Source organism: Ischnura elegans (assembly GCF_921293095.1).
Source record: "Ischnura elegans chromosome 13 unlocalized genomic scaffold, ioIscEleg1.1 SUPER_13_unloc_3, whole genome shotgun sequence".
NCBI classification, from domain to species: Eukaryota; Metazoa; Arthropoda; class Insecta; order Odonata; family Coenagrionidae; genus Ischnura; species Ischnura elegans.
Genome location: NW_025791659.1, coordinates 6,635,520 through 6,653,396, shown reverse-complemented (window position 1 = coordinate 6,653,396; position 17,877 = coordinate 6,635,520). Strand labels below are relative to the sequence as shown.

General features: G+C 40.0%; 1 protein-coding gene and 1 long non-coding RNA gene across 2 annotated transcripts in view; both read right to left on the bottom strand.

The window, feature by feature from the left end:
- Positions 1 to 7,588: 7,588 nt before the first annotated feature.
- Positions 7,589 to 8,232, bottom strand: LOC124172847. The gene is made up of 2 exons (XR_006868286.1): positions 8,073 to 8,232; positions 7,589 to 8,027 (listed from the first exon to the last, which is right to left on the bottom strand). It is a non-coding gene; the product is annotated as an uncharacterized LOC124172847 (long non-coding RNA).
- A 5,809-nt stretch (positions 8,233 to 14,041) lies between these two features.
- LOC124172916 (zinc finger protein 184-like) overlaps positions 14,042 to 17,877 on the bottom strand; it is a 44,521-nt gene continuing 40,685 nt past the window's right edge. The window contains exon 5 of the mRNA XM_046552432.1: positions 14,042 to 15,422. Coding sequence (XP_046408388.1) covers positions 14,709 to 15,422 — 714 coding nt within the window. The 3' untranslated portion in view covers positions 14,042 to 14,708. The remainder of the gene's footprint in view (positions 15,423 to 17,877) is intronic.

Below are 17,877 nucleotides of genomic sequence, written 5' to 3'. Positions count from 1 at the left end.
AGACTGGAGGTATGTATGAAGCGAGTGAATAAAAATGAAGGAATGATGAAAATAGTGCTATAAATGGCAATAATTTAATAGGAAGTATGAAGTGCTGGACATGGTGGGTTAAGATTGGCAGCTTCTGAATGACATAAGAAGGAGACTGGAGGTATGAATGGAGCGAGTGAATAAAGGTGAAGCAATGATGAAAACAGTGCTATAGATGATTTTATGTTAATAATAGTATGAAGTGCTGGACATGGTGGGTTAAGAGTGGTAGCCTCAAAATGAGATAAGAAGATTAGAGGTATGTAAGAAGCGAGTGAATAAAAATGAAGGAATGATGAAAACAGTGCTATAGATGGTAAGATGTTAACAGGAAGTATGAAGTGCTGGACATGGTGGGTTAAAAATGGTAGATTCTATATGAGATAAGAAGAAGACTAGAGGTATGAAAGATGCGAGTGAATAAAGGTGTAGGAATGATGAAAAAAGTGCTTTAGATGGATATATGTTAACAGGAAGTATGAAGTGCTGGACATGGTGGGTTAAGAGTGGCAGCTTCGGAATGAGATAGGATGGAGACTGGAAGTATGGATGGAGCGAGTCAATGAAGGTAAAGGAATGATGAAAACAGTGCTATAGATGGCAATATATTAATAGGAAGTATGAAGTGCTGGACATGGTGGGTTAAGAGTGGTACCTCTAAATGAGATAGGAAGAAGACTAGAGGTATGTAAGAAGCGAGTGAATAAAGGTGAAGGAATGATGAAAACAGTGCTTTATAGATGGCAAAATGTTAATAGGAAGTATGAAGTGCTGGACATGGTGGGTTAAGAGTGGCAGCTTCTGAATGAGATAAGATGGAGACTGGAAGTATGGATGGAGCGAGTCAATGAAGGTAAAGGAATGATGAAAACAGTGCTTTAGATGGCAATATATTAATAGGCAGTATGAAGTGCTGGACATGGTGGGTTGGGAGTGGCAGCTTCTGAATGAGATAAGAAGGAGACTAGAGGTATGCAAGAAGCGAGTGAATAAAGGTGAAGGAATGATGAAAACAGTGCTTTATAGATGGCAAACTGTTAATAGGAAGTATGAAGTGCTGGACATGGTGGGTTAAGAGTGGCAGCTTCTAAATGAGATAGGAAGAAGACTAGAGGTATGTAAGAAGCGAGTGAATATAGGTGAAGGAATGATGAAAACAGTGCTTTATAGATGTCAAAATGTTAACAGGAAGTATGAAATGCTGGACATGGTGGGTTAAGAGTGGTAGCTTCTGAATGACATAAGAAGAAGACTAGAGGTATGGAGAGAGCGAGTGAATGAAGGTGAAGGAATGCTGAAAACAGTGCTATAGATGGCAATATGTTAATAGGAAGTATATAGTGCTCGACATGGTGGGTAAGGAGTGGCAGCTTCTTAATAAGATAAGAAGGAGACTGGAGGTATGTATGGAGCGAGTGAATAAAGGTAAAGGAATGATGAAAACAGTGCTATAGATGGTGAGATATTAATAGGAGGTATGAAGTGCTGGACATGGTGGGTTAGTAGTGGCAGCTAATGAATGACATAAGAAGGAGACTGGAGGTATGGATGGAGGGAGTGAATAAAGGTGAAGGAATGATGAAAACAGTGCTATAGATGGTGAGATATTAATAGGAGGTATGAAGTGCTGGACATGGTGGGTTAAGAGTGGCAGCTTCTGAATGAGATAAGAAGGAGACTGGAGGTATGTATGAAGCGAGTGAATAAAGGTGAAGGAATGATGAAAACAGTGCTATAGATGGTGAGATATGAATAGGAGGTATGAAGTGCTGGACATGGTGGGTTAAGAGTGGCAGCTTCTGAATGAGATAAGGAGACTGGAGGTATGTATGAAGCGAGTGAATGAAAGTGAAGGAATGATGAAAAAAGTGCTATATATGGCAATATGTTACGAGGAAGTATGAAGTGCTGGACATGGTGGGTTTGGAATGGCAGCTTCTAGATGAGAGAAGGAGAATGGAGGTATATATTAAGCGAGTGAATAAAGGTGAAGCAATGATAAAAAAAGCGGTCTAGATTGCAATATGTTAATAGGAAGTATGAAGTGCTGGACATGGTGGGTTAACGCTAGAATGCCGAAGGGTGTCATTTTGACACCCTACGCGTACATTTTTTACGGATATGGCCCTTAGAGAGTGTTGTAGAAAAAAATCTTTCGTGACTTTTATTCATTTTTAGATCTTAACAAAATGACAGTAAAACTGATACCCCCCCTAATTTTTCGTCTAAAAAATTCAAATTTACCTTGAATTCCGGAGGGGGTCATTTTGACACCCAGTATATTATACCATTTCTTTCTTCAGTTAAGGTGTCTCGAGGATGCGGCTTGATAAGTATTAGTCAAATTAGTAAAGTGTAGTACATTATCTTCATGTGTAGTACCCTTATGTATAGTATAGTATATTTTAGTATGGTATATCACCTTCATGATTGTTTGTTTCACATAATTTCAATGAGCATGGCTGTATACTACTTTTTTCAAAAGTTTAGTAGCTCGTAAGGTAAGTATATTCCGCTGCCTTTTGCAAATGATCGCCTTGAAACCAGCTAATTTTTTACCAAGGTGACACTTATATGCCTTGAAACATTGCAGTAAAGTGACGCGCGCGACAATGCAGTTAGCTGCTGCCGTCATTGTTCGGCTGCCTGGCTCGCGCGCGCGTTTGGCGGACTGGGTCGCTTGTGTGTCGCGACCTGCTGCTTGACATACCTCTGCAGTTCTGTCTTGATAATAGCTCTGCATAGATGTGTTACGACGAAGCAAATTATTGCAATACTAAACGATATTTCTGGAGACCTGTCGGAGAAAGCGTCTGATGCAGATGTTGAGTCGGACAACGATTGGGTTGCAGAGGAGGTACAATTTAGATCACCCAAAAATGATTAAAATAGTGAGCGCGGTAAGTTTCAGTGTTTTGTATATTTCAGTTTAGTAATTTAATCACGAAAGATACACATATTTATTTTACAATACGCATACACACATATCTTTATATAATTAGACTATAGTCTAATTTTAGAGGATTTTTATATGTATTTTTGCATTGTTTATTTATATTAACTAAGGTTCATGATTACCTATCAATTTTGGTTACTTAAATAATAACAAATGCTTCAATTGTAAATTTCGATCTTTTATTACAACTTTTTTGGGTTTTGGAAAGATATACCATTCCTTATAATAATCTTTTGGTTAAATTATTTTCTGCGTCTGAAACAGAGGAATAGAATAGAAATAATTAATTTTTTTGCCAGGACGCGGGAGTCTCTATGGGTGTCGAGAAGTCTCGAAGGGGCGAGACTTGTCGAATCTCGTCAAGTCTCTAGACCCAATGCTATATTCAGTCTACTGTATAGATACCTTATTCTCAACTTATACGCAACCAAACTCTACACATGAGGTACCAGAATGCACAGAATTTATCAGAGAACATGCGACGGCATATCTTACTTCCTAAATATTGCTATTGTTCCCTAAAATTGGTTTTTAAATTATAAAAAAAACGGTAAATATTCCTGATGTTAACGGCACACAAACTGATACATTTGTTCATTTGCAACAATATCTCGCATTCTTTAAATAACTTTTATCAAAATGCGGCTGATTCCACATTCAAGTCTCCTGTTGATACGAAAGTATGAGTCATCATGTGCGTTTAACAGAGGATAGTGTAATTACTTCCAATGTTGTGTTTAAAGAGGTCCTCTGACCTCAATTTGTACATGAACATTCCAATTAAATTTGTACATAAGACCCTGCCTTTTTTTGGCAAACTGAACAAATTTTGAGCAAACTGGTGAGTTGAGTTGTGTATGTCGCTGGCCAAGTTCTATCCTCTATTATTTCTACTGTGTAGATACCTATTTCTCAACTTATACGCAACCAAACTCTACAAGTGAGGTACCAAAATGCACAGAATTTATCAGAGAACATGCGACGGCATATCTTACTTACTAAATATTGCTATTGTTCCCTAAAATTGGTTTTTAAATTATAAAAAACGGTAAATATTCCTGATGTTAACGGCACACAAACTGATACATTTGTTCATTTGCAACAATATCTCGCATTCTTCAAATAACTTTTATCAAAATGCGGCTGATTCCACATTCAAGTCTTCTGTTGATACGAAAGTATGAGTCATCATGTGCGTTTAACAGAGGATAGTGTAATTACTTCCAATGTTGTGTTTAAAGAGGTCCTCTGACCTCAATTTGTACATGAACATTCCAATTAAATTTGTACATAAGACCCTGCCTTTTTTTGGCAAACTGAACAAATTTTGAGCAAACTAGTGAGTTGAGTTGTGTATGTCGATGGCCAAGTTCTATCCTCTATTATTTCTACTGTGTAGATACCTATTTCTCAACTTATACGCAACCAAACTCTACAAGTGAGGTACCAAAATGCACAGAATTTATCAGAGAACATGCGACGGTATATCTTACTTCCTAAATATTGCTACTGTTTCCTAAAATTGGTTTTTAAATAATTAAAAACAAAAAACTGTAAATATTCCTGACGGCGCACAAACTGATACATTTGTTCAATTGCAACAATATCTCGCTTTCAATTTGTACATAAGACCCTGCCTTTTTTTACATTTTAAAATTAGAAACGCGCCTACCCCTCTGTGGACCTGCATTGAAAAGAGTGGGGGAAGCCCGCTGGGAGCGGGCGCATCACGCTCGTAATAAATTAAACATTCAAATTTGCCATGCCCTCTCCATATTTAATGACAAATGACTGGTACACTTATTTATAAAAAACATCGGACCATGCACCGCCAGAAGGCCCATGCAGTTTTCTATCCTCATTATAATGTAGGCAACCGTAGGTATTCTTCCTTTGGGTCCTTCAAGGTCATCGTCCCTTCCTCCTCCTGCCTTTTGTACTACTAAAGAAACACTTGACATTTGCATGATTCTCAAAAAGTGGCATAAAAAAATACAACTAAATGCAGATACATATTTTCCTATTTAAGTATACCGGGACTAGCCACGGTGATAACTTTTACGGAGTCACCCGCAATGCACAAATAGTGCGAAGTATACCGGGACTAGCCACGGTGATAACTTTTACGGTCGAGTCACCCGCAGTGCACAAATAGTGCGAATCCACGGAGAAAAAATCATTCACCTTGATTCGAACCCGGATCCCTCGATTTCCGGCCGAGTGCTTTAGCCAGTTAAGCTACCGAGGCGTCATTCTTCCCTGTGGATATTTTGCGGACTTTACTGGACAAGGTGGTATGGACTGCCGAGCATATTATGCGACTAGCAGTCCAAGTCATGCGCACGGTGCCACAGCCGGAGAGCAAAGCCCGAACTTAGAACACAAAGAGGTGTTCGCTCTAGACTAGTTCAAAGTATACCGGGACTAGCCACGGTGATAACTTTTACGGAGTCACCCGCAATGCACAAATAGTGCGAAAAATCCAGAGGAAAAATCATTCGCCTTGACCGGGATTCGAACCCGGAAATTAACGTATCACAGCGATTAAACTCGAGGTAAATATCACTTGACACTGATTTTTTAATCTCAATCTTATTGTACATCCACTTCAAGATGGCTCTCTGCTTAACAATCTCTTATTTATTTTTCTTATCACCATAGCATCAAATCAGCAAAAAAAATCAAAACAAAAACAAACATGCTCACAGACAAATAAAACAAACAACAAATGAACTCAAAAACAGAAAACAAACTAAACTTATACAAAAGTGATTCCGGTCATAAAAACACGTGCATCAAAATTCAAAGTTCGGGCTTTGCTCTCCGGCTGTGGCGCCATGCGCACGAACCGGACTGCTTGTCGCATAATATGCTCAGCAGTCCATACCACCTTGTCCGGTATAGTCCACAAATTTCCACAGGGGAGAATGACGCCTCGGTAGCTAAACTGGCTAAAGCACTCGGCCGGAAACCGAGGGGTCCGGGTTCGAATCCCGGTCAAGGCGGATGATTTTTCGCACTATTTTTGCATTTCGGGTGACTCCGTAAAAGTTATCACCATGGCTAGTCCCGGTATACTTAAATAGGAAAAAAACTGCATGGGTTCGAATCCCGGTCAAGGCGAATGATTTTTTCCTCTGTGGATTTTCCGCACCACATATTTTCCCTCTTTTATAGTGGATTTGCATCTAAAGCAATGATTTCTCTCCATCTATTCAATAAAACACTTCACTTCTATCATATCAATGGATTTTTAATCGCGTCCATTTCACCGAAAGTGAATTTTGTTTTCAGACTTTGAATTTTTTTACCAAGCTCCTTTACCTTCAGTGTGATATGTTCACAGTATGCATTTAGTTATGTTCAATTTGACTCGTATCAATGCAATTTTTTGTTTATTAATTCACGCCTTATTTACTCTGAAGTATACATTTTTCAGGTTTTTTTTATTAAAAAAAAACTTTATGAACTCCAGTTTCAAACTTTTTAAGCATATAATTAGGTATTGTTTTGCTTGTATTTATGATTTTTTTTACGCATTATTCACGAAGAAATACAAATTTTTCATGTTTTTTTTATTTTTAAAAATATTAAATTACCTAATTTGTCACTAATTTTTATCAGAATATACTTTATTTTAATCAAAATTTATTATTACGAAAGAAACACATTCTCAAATATCTTTATTTTAATGGCAATTATAATCTTAGAGTGAAAAACACACTTAAACAGCTATTTTTCAACCTTTGAAATTAAATAAAAATTGGTAAATTTACTTGAAACCTTGCCTTGTACTTGACCCTGTCATCGGGCAACTCTCAGTGGCCTGACTGTAGTTTTTTGTCTGCTGGGTGGCAAAGACATGTATAGTAGGGCGGATCGGAAAAATCTATTTTTTTCAAATCCAGACCTTCATAGCCACTCGATAGGCATCTTCATAGACCGTCGGCTCCTTTCCTGCGTTCGCGGATCTAAAAATATTTCATGACTTCTCAAAAAGTTGGTAACATCGATTTGTTTAACGCCGACGAGGCGTCAGATAAGGGACAAGTCGTCTCACTAAGCATCCTTTTTTTTACCTCCAATCTTCCAATTTATATTATCAAAGATGAACGCCCTCCTAGCAGCACACGCGGGATGAATTTTGCTGCATTCGAGGCGTGGGAGGGGGAGAAGCGAGCGGGGAGGGGAGGGGATCGGCCTGCGGCTCTTGTATCCACGACGCTGCGTGGGCGTTGGAATATTTTCTTCGCGGGCGCGGACTCAAATTAGGCATTTTGTTGCTAAACGGGGGCAGATACAGCAAAATGCACAAAATGTTTGCCCTAAAAGAACAGTAACTCGGCAAAATCTATATGGAATGACCATAAAATATTGTATTTCTCGAATTTTGACCTTCTCCCCCTAAATTGCATTTGAGCGAGGGTCAGGGGTTCACGTAGAGGTCTCAAATTTTTCAGGCCTTATTTTTGATCGGTCCCACAACTTTTTTTCATTGGGCCAGATGGATTTTAAAAAAATCGATTTTTCCGATCCACCCTAATGTATAGCCCTCTTGTGGGCATGGGGAAGAACCAGGATTGGCACAATAAAAAATAAATAAATACTATAAGAAGACATCTCTGCGTCAAATACCAGTATTTTCACAGCGGAGATAACAACAATGTATTCAACAGAGTATTAACATCAATTGCAATATACAACAACACACAACTGTACACGGAGAACAAATCAGTTTACAATCACATACATCTTAGATTCACAGTCTCCATAAAACACTACAAACTCAAGCAGTAATACAGTTCATCAGAGACAATGTTTCCCAGAGTCAGGTTTCGTTGGGGAATTTTAGAAAGGCAAAACCAAAAATTTCTTTTAACACTTTGAGTGCTAACGGCGTAATATTACGCCGCATGTGGTCATGAGAAATTTGTGAAAGGCGTAATATTACGACGGGCATATTGTACACATTGTAACGGCTCCCACCTCCAAATTACACCGCTTGTATTCCTCGGATTCATAGATGAAAGCTTATAGTTCGCTCGAATGGCACTATGTAGCATATGCCTTCATATTTTATTCTTACAAGTCATACATTGTGAGAGGCGTCAGAACTGTTAGCTACGCTAGCACTGAGGGATAGACCAGGTGAAAACGACCCAGCACCCAAAGTGCTATACCATTTTTCTGAACTGACGGCGGCTGACCTTGAGCGTACTCGAAACCCACCCACTCTTCTGGCCAATCACAGAAGAGCGACAGGAGAAAGTGTGGAAGAGCCCGCAGTCTCTATCCAAACTCCGTGCAGTGCACATCGCTCTCCAGCTAAAAGTGTTGCCAAGCCGAATCTTTGGAGACCGCACAGCGCTCGTTCTGCCGCCCCCGAAAATACCGTTATTCTCAAGGCTGGCAACGCCGGTCAACCGGATGGAGGGGTAATGGTAAGGGGATGGAGGGGAACGGAGAGGTGCAAGGGGCAGCGCTTCTCATTGGCTAGTTCCTATTTTCCGCCCAGCCGCCGTCAGTTCGGAAAAATGGTATAACAATCTCTATAGTCACCGGCTCAACTTTGAGGAAGTTCATTTCAATAAATAAAAACGAACAAACTTTGTATTAATCCACCAATTTATTTACGCGGTACGACTAGTTTCGAAGCAGTAGCGTCATCCTCAGGTACAAAGGTTACAAAGAATCAAACATCCTTAAATATACAGCGGAACTTGGTTATGACGTCATCAAAGGGACCAGAAGATTTTTAACGTTATATCCGAGTGACGTTATAAAAAAGCAGCCTTAAATCTGAGTGAAAAGACAAAGTAAAAACGCATATGTTCTGCTTTCTATACAACACTGTTTATTGAAATCTACTCGTGCATTGGAATATGTATAATACAAAAATTATATTCACAATTAAATATTTTATAGCCTAATAAAAACCTTACTTTACTGTCGAAAGAAATCTGTGATCTTCTTTTGAACGGTCCTTTCAGAAATATAAATTCTCTCCGTTGGGCAACAAACGTCTCGAAGCGCGCTGAGTGTTGAAGCAGTGAAGCACTTTTGCGACCTAAGAGTCGCAACATTTTTGACGCTATACCCGAGCGTCGCAATATTTGTCGACGATTTAAACGGGTTTTCGTACAAAATAAAATGTTCAATTTTGGCTGGTCTGTATAAAATGTGACGTTAAACCCGAGTTGACGTTACAGCCGATGCCGTTATGACCAAGTTCCACTGTACATATACGGATACCACATGATATATAAGGATGTTTGATTCTTTATAACATTTGTACCCGAGGATGATGCCGCTGCGTCGAAACTAGTCGTACCGCGTGAATAAATTGGTGGTTTAATACAAAGTTTGTTTGTTTTTATTTACTGCTTTTAACGTTCATTGTGATGTAAATGTTGCCACTACTTTGACAATAAGCATAGAAAAAATGACAAAAATAAATTGAAAGAAGATTTAAAAAAATAATTTAAAAAACAATACAAAATGTATTTAAGGGGAAAAAAACTACTTTTCACCGCTAAAGGCCTGTCTGCACGGTACATTAACACGTACGGGTTAATGTCTAATTGTATGAACGCCAAAATGCACCGTTTAACCACCCAACTTGTGCGAGTGCATGCAAAGAAAATAAAACCTGTTCTAATTTGGTTCATGCATTCGTGCATGTTCCGTTCCGGTCCACAAAAATCATTCACGCAAACGTACATTAACTCATACGTGTTAATGTATCGTGTAAGCAGGCCTTTAGAACATGGGTTCTGCATAGAGGAGGCCCAATTCCATCCATACAACTTCTTTTTCAACGTAAAAACTTATAAATTCTCGACTTAATGGATTACAAAACCTGATGAATCTATGTGTTATTATCACGACGAAAAATCCCCTTCAATTATTCTAAATTCATCTCCTTCCGTAGAAGTGCCTCCAATATCAACTTGGGAATTCACTGATTAGCCAAAATCAATTCTGTAATATAAGACACGTTCTCAGTCGTTATTTGGTTGAATTGCTTCATTATTGAATAAAATAAAATAGCTTTGTTTTACTCCACACTTTATTTTAAATAGCTTGATGATAACACTAGATGTTGAAACAGGGTTCCCGCTCTAGCTAGATTATAAAATTCAGTTTTTTTTCAGGTTTTCACGGTATAAATGTCATTAAATTCACGGTTTTTTCCAGATTATCACGGTATAAAAGTCATTAAATTCACGATAGAAGGTTTGTAGATAAGGCATTTTAGGCAGAAATATTGATCACGCAACAATCATCGGCCCCACGTTAACTAAAAATGTGACAAACGCAACAGAAGCCTTGAATTCAAACGCAGTAATCAAAGTGCTATCTCTCATGACGTCACCTATCGTTAGCAAAATTCAGGTCCGGCTAAAAGGGTGTGAGTGGGAAAATGGAGAGAGCAGGGTGGCAGGGAAGTGAAGAATTTTTGCCAGGGTTAACCCGTTTTGTAGGATTAACCCGTCAGCGCCCAAAGTTTTTTTTAAATTCACACATATTTCACTTTTAAAAATATGATACATATGAACATAACACAAAGAACACCATTCAAACTGAGTGAATAATAGAGGAAACTTTCTACTTAGTATGTGCATCAAAATAAATGTGCGTTAAAATTCACATATTGAATGCGTTGCAAGAGTATTGGCTCAGCACTGCACTGGGTGCCATATGGCACCCGTGGACGTTGACAGGTCAAGGTCAATGTACTGTCATGGCACACGGACCAATTAATATTTGCACTTCGAATACACGTGTGCAGATAAATACGTACAGACAGTATCTGCACGTGACTCGGCCTTGAAACGTGATCGAAACATCGATTTTTCTTTTAATCTGAAAATCGTAGTTCTAAAATCAAGTTTGAGAGGTTTTTAAGGTTTCATGACGAAATTCACGGCTATTTCCAGGTTGTTTCACGGTAGACGAAATTCACCGCTTATTCACGGTTTTACGGTTTTCACGGTTGAGTGGGAACCCTGAGAAACCCGGGTCGTGCTATTTAAAATAAAGTGTGGAATAAAACAAAGTTATATTATTTTATTCAATCAATTCTGTAAATACCGTATTTCTCCGAATATAGTCCCCCCCTCTAATTTTTAGGCTTCAGTTTCGGGAAAAGTTAAAAAAAATGCGTTTGAATATAGTCCCCCCCCTTTACTTTCACCACGGACATTTTTGGATAAAAAGGGGGGACTATATTCAGACATATACAGTATCAGCTTCGCCAAAACTTTCTTCACAAACTGTTACAGTGCTCAATCACTCTCAAGTGTTCTTAAGCTTTCAATCGTTGTATCAGATGGCAAGGGATCGACTTAAGCTACTCGTTAACAATTGGGAACATGCATGAAATTTGTTCATCATGCTAGTAACTCTTATTGAATAGACAATTTTCTCACGAGTCCAAACATATAAGCCAAAACTCTCCTAGCATTACACAAACGTCATTAAATGCTTAATAAAAGTGCTCGAATATCGCTTGATGTCACGTGACCTGAAACGCCTTCTGACGTCATTCACTTCGCTAAGAGAGTAGAAGGGCAGGCTCTTGATTGCAATGTATCGAAGTAAAAATCATCAACGAGTTTTGCAGTAGTTCCTAAATGGACAAGTTGACTTAATAGGGATTTAAGAAAGCACAATACGACAGTTTACTTTTGGTCGATTTCCATATGGCGTTTGATTTTCTGAAAAATAGCGATTGCTTCCAAATCTCACCAAACAATCCCCTTCATTTGTTTCAATAATGCCTTGGCAACCCAACATATTCACAATCTGCTGTTTGATGTTAAAACAGCAATTATTTTCGCCATATTTGCGTTTGAGCCCCCGCATAGACCGATTTTCTATCCACTTCCTCAGTCTGTCATCAGTGGATTCCTTGCCGTGACGTCACGCTCCGGTGACGTCGTGTTTTCAAGCAGCCGATGAGGATTAATTTTCAAAGACTCATAACTCAGCTAAAAAACATTACAGTGGAACCTCGTTAAGGCGAGTACGGGTTATAGCGAGACCCCCGCTATTACGAGATATAGCCGATGCACCGTCAATTGATCCTATAATAAGCATGTTAAAAATTTCGTTTTTACGAGGCCCTTTTGGTGTTGGCTCTCGCCATAGCGAGGGTTTCACCGCCGGAAAAACTTACACCAAGACTCCTTAATCTCTGTAATTGCTAGCGATCTGTTAGAAATGAAGTTAATGGAGTGCTCAGGCTCAAATTTATGTGGTAAACTGTCGTTCGATAAATAATAAGTTAATTTTGGTGAAAATAATGTGGCATTAGCATTCGCGAATGCTTGATCTTCTTCTGTTCCTCGGGCGGCAGAAAGCAGTCGTCAGCATACCCGCACGTCCATCAGTTGCATGAATAGAAAGCATTTGATAGAACACACCATGTCCAAAAACCACCAAACACGTCTAAGCGAGCAAATAAAAATAAAGGAGTAATATGAGGTATATTGGCTATTATTTGCACCACCTCCGGTAAAGCGTCAATTCGCTATAGCGAGTGATTATTGGTGCACCGTGGGGTGTCGTTTTATCGAGGTTGCACTGTATTCATCCGCAAAATTTTCGGTGAGTACATTTGAGATAGGGACCTTCTTATTCTAGTACTTTGAAAAAATTATGCATGTTCCCCATTGCTTTGCACTGAGCGATTTGGCTGAGGAGAACCGGATGAGCTGAGCCGGAATAGAATAGGTATAACAAATACAATTTCGTACTTCACTTCACTGGTTAAAGGGATAAGACCTAGGAGACTGCATTGAGGAAGCCTCAATGAATCCATCCCATAGAAGACTGATTTCTGTTGCCACTTATGTCGCATTTTAATCGGTTTTCAAAAATGTCCACGGCAAGGTCATGAGTACGATGTGATCCACTCGTCTAAAAAGTTTTCAAATAAAAATCAGTCCTCTGAAAAAAATCTAATCAGGGTTGAACTGCGTTGTAAAAAAATTACAATTAAACGTGACTAGAAAAAAATTGTGATTTAAGTTGCATAAAGAAACCAGTCAGGAAATTTGCATGTGATATTGGGTGTAGCTCGCAGGGTCAAGATGATGGAATAAAAATTTCATGGTGAATAAAATCTAGTGCAATCAGCTATAGACAGAAAAAGAAATTTTTGGTTCTCTCTTTCCACATTGTTTCCTTACTGATCACGTGTCAGTTACGTACATATTTCCTGCTATCTGAGTTCAAACATGGAGCATGCTGTCCCAGGTCTCAAGAGTTCAGATCACAAATTTTGATAGGGATCGCGAATCAAGTTATAAAATTGATTGTTTGAGGTTACGCCCTGGTGAAAGCGATTCATAATTAACATTAAAAAGAAGAACTTTGTGCTTTCACATTAATATTCATTCACAAATTTACGACCATGGTTTCAACATTAGACGTCATCATCAGGCACCTGAATATGACGTCTAACGTTGAAACCATGGTCGTAAATTTGTGAATAAATATTAATGTGAAAGCACAAAGTTCTTCTTTTTAATGTTAAGAATCAAGTTATGAAAATAGAGCAACACATACCATCTTTACTCGTTTAAGCCGCGTGTATCCAATGCACTACCATTTTTGGACTGGCTCGCGAGGAAAAAAAAACTCTGGAGCTCTGTGCACAAATTCATTCCAACACATGATATAAATCCTTGAGTTTTTTTTTGTAGAAGGTGCAACTGTGACTAATACTTCAGACAGGCAAAAGCACAACTCCTCCTCCAATAAATCAACTTGCATGAGCTATTGACAGCTAGTTAACACGTTGCGTACGGATGGTGAGAATTCTCGTCATTTTTTTCCCGAACGTTCCGGACGGATGACGAAGATTCTCGTCATTTAGGCGCATCAACCTAAACAATTTTAAAGAGTACAATACGTATTCGTTAGTACGTTTTCAATTGTTGTTCGTTATTCATAATGAACTGATGCATCATAACGTTTGATTGGGTAAAGTTATATTCTAAACGTTAGCTTTTTAACCATGTTTAAACCAAAGGCATTACGCCCTAATAGGCACATATTTCAAAATCTGCATTCCTAGTAATTAAAGTACCCCGGTACGCAACGTGTTAACATCACAAGAGTATTTTTAGGGAATTGCTTTGCGTAAAATCGTCTCTTGCACGTAAAACAAACATTTTTGCAATCTCCTACACAGAACCTATCACATCAAATCAACTCAAGCTTCTTGAGAAATATTTTCACACAAACAATGCATCACCTTACTTGATATCCCGTGCGTATTTTCAGGTACCTCTTTTGCAATCACTTCAAGAGTCACACGGCATATACATACATACAAATCTGCTTAGATTACCAGACTCCTCCGTAACAACATCACAACATTCTCTTCGACAACATTAACTCGCATGACACCGCCCGTGTATTTTCAGGGACACGCTTTGCGTTAACTCAAAGAGGCAAACATTACCAACCCGCTTGCTCTCTTTCTTGTGCATCCATGCGTGGTGCATCAAATAGAAACGCGCTCATATTCCTGGACTTCCCAGAAAGATAGCACAACAATTACTTACTCCTACTCCATTAACTTTTGTGATGATGCAAGCGCATTTTCAGGGACCTGTTTTGCGTGCATGCCTTGCGGCACACAAAAACACCTCCATTCCAAAAGATTTTTCCAAAAAAGATTGCGCAACAATCCCTTTGTCCTACCCCATTAACTTGCGTGACACCGCATGTGTATTTTCAGGTACCTGTTTTGCGTAAACTCCTTGTGGCACACGCTGCAAACGTGCTTGCTCTCCTCCTTGTGTATCCACGCGTGGCGCATCAAGTCCGACTTCTCGAGGAAAGTTTTCCCGCAATCTGCGCACTTGTACGGCTTGAGCCCCGCGTGCCGCCTCTTGTGTTGGTTCAGGTGTCCGCTCTCCGAGAAACACTTCCCGCACGACTCGCACTCGTAGGGCCGCTCCCCGGTGTGCATCCTCGTGTGGCGCACCAGGTGCGAGTTGCGCGCAAACCTCTTCTCGCACACGCAACACTTGAAGGGCCTCTCGCCCGTGTGGGTCATGCGGTGGCGGATCAGGTCGTTGTTCTTCGAGAAGCGCTTGCCGCAGTCGAGGCACTCGTACGGCCGCTCGCCAGTGTGCGTTCGACGGTGGATCAGCAGCAGACTCTTGTTGGCGAACGAGCGGGTGCAGTCTGCGCAGGGGAACGGTCGCTCCTTCGCCCCGGGCGACGACACCGCCACCACGCTCTCCGGCACCACCTGCTGCGGCTGCTGCAGCTCCACGTCAAGCGGGAGCGGTTGTATGGCCTTCCAGAGCAAGGCGTTGGCGCTTGCGTTGCTGGTGTTCAGGCCCAGCTTCCTCTCCGCCAACTCAATGCCCAGCTCCAGCACCATGTCCTCCTGTTCGTCCAGCAGCTTATCCTACGGACAGTAATCACAGATTTGTCACACAAAATGGAGAGAGAAGGAGCAAGGTACACAATGGCAACATTTGTAATATTTCGAACCCTGCCGCGTGAAATACACAAGAATTGCCATGAGAAAAAATTACCCTGGACCGGGAATCGAACCACGGCTTTGGCTTTCTCCCTCGCGTTGACATCCTTGATGGACCGCGAGGGCCTAACACCTAGTGCCATGAGCCTCGGTATAATTGTCTTGAGAATTAAAGAACCTGGATAGCGTAGTGGTCTGCGCAGTGGCCCGGAAAGCCAAAGGTCTGTGGTTCGATTCCCGGTCCAGGGGAATTTTTTCTCATGGCAATTCTTGTATATTTCACCGCCGTTCACGCGGCAGGGTTTGAAATATCACACATACCGCTTTGCGCGGCTTTAGCGCAGGTTTGAGGCTCTCAACCGGTTGTGGCTTCTTGGAAGTCCTTTCTCCCTAGCGCTGCCATCCTTGATGGACCGCGAGGGCCTAACACCTAGTACCATGAGCCTCGGTATAAATGCCATGGGAATTAAAGAACCTGGATAGCGTAGTGGTCTGCGCAGTGGCCCGGAAAGCCAAAGGTCCGTGGTTCGATTCCCGGTCCAGGGGAAGTTTTCCTCATGGCAATTCTTGTATAAACACGAGTATCTGGAAACTCAGTTATTGACCTTACTATTAGAAAAATTTTTAACACGTACATGAAATCGTGCATCGTAAATAGTATGACAAGTGACCACTATCCTGTCACGTTAACAATTGGCATGAAATTTTTATAATAGTAAGGTCAATAACAGAGTTTCCAGATACTCGTGTTTATACAAGAATTGCCATTAGAAAAAATTCCCCTGGACCGGGAATCGAACCACGCACCTTTGGCTTTCCGGGCCAATGCGCAGACTGCTACGCTATCCAGGTTCTTTAATTCCCATGGCATTTATACCGAGGCTCATGGTACTAGGTGTTAGGCCCTCGCAATCCATCAAGGATAGCGTAGTGGTCTGCGCAGTGGCCCGGAAAGCCATAGGTCCGTGTTTCGATTCCCAGTCCAGGGGAATGTTTCCTCATGGCAATTCTTAAAAATGGCAACATAATAATAACAATAATAACACCCACTGATAATCTCTGCGGAGGGAGTCTTGTCTAAAAGATTCAAAAAAGAAGTCGAAGACCTGGGAATTAAAAAACAACTGATTAACCTCGGGCATAAAGCTGTTTTACTACAGACCTGCCAGACCGTGAGAAGATTCCTGGGTCGGGCATGATCGGACAGTGTAGGATAGGGTGAATTCTCTTCCTTAGCATACGAGCCTAATCCTAAATTGATCTTGGGATAGGTGAATATTTCCAGCTGGTTTAAATCAGCTGAGAAAGTGCATAAACTCATTTAATAATAATAATAATAATAATAACTTATTGTTTGCCGATAGGCCAATAAATTAGTAAAACACAAAGTTAATGGTTCATAAACAAAAAACAATAAAAATATACAAAAAACTACCGTATGATATCAAATGTCTTCCACCAACACCATTCAAGAATGGTGATTGTTTTTCGGGTTCATTCCGCATTGACTCATACTTTGCGGACGACAGTTTCGGGCACGTTCCAGCTCCCGTCTTCGCAGCAGGATCTGCAGATCATTTGGTCCCAAAGCTGGGAGCTGGGACGAGCCCAAAACTGTCGTCCGCAAAATATGAGTCAACGCGGAATGAACCCGAAAAACAATCACCAATCAACTCACCACGGAAGCCTCCGTAATACCATTCAAGAATGCTACGAAGAAATATTTAATGGAAAACAACTACTATAGCCTGAAGGATTTTATGTTGGGCTGTGAGTAATCATTGTCCGTCAGGCACAAAAAATTGTAGGTTTTCCTTTACACTGTAAAAATTGTAAATATTCCTTTCACTTAATTTATTTGCAAATATTATTATTTCACAACTTCCAATGTCACCAGTACATATGTGATCTCTAGGAAAAATCTTCTATATTATTTCTACTGTATAGATACATTTTTCTCAACTTATACGCAACCAAACTCTACAAATGAGGTACCAAAATGCACAGAATTTATCAGAGAACATGCAACGGTATATCTTATTCCTAAATTTTTTTTTATTATTAAAAAAAAAACATGAAAATATTCCTGACGTTAATGGTGCACAAACAGATACATTTGTTCATTTGCAACAATATCTCGCATTCTTTAAATAACTTTTATCAAAATGCGGCTGATTGCACATTCAAGTCTCCTGTTGATACGTAAGTATGAGTCATCATGTGCGTTTAACAGAGGATAGTGTAATTACTTCCAATGTTGTGTTTAAAGAGGTCATCTGACCTCAATTTGTATATGAACATTCCAATTAAATTTGTACATAAGACCCGACCTTTTTTTCTACATTCTACAATTAGAAACGCGCCTATCCCTCTGTGACCT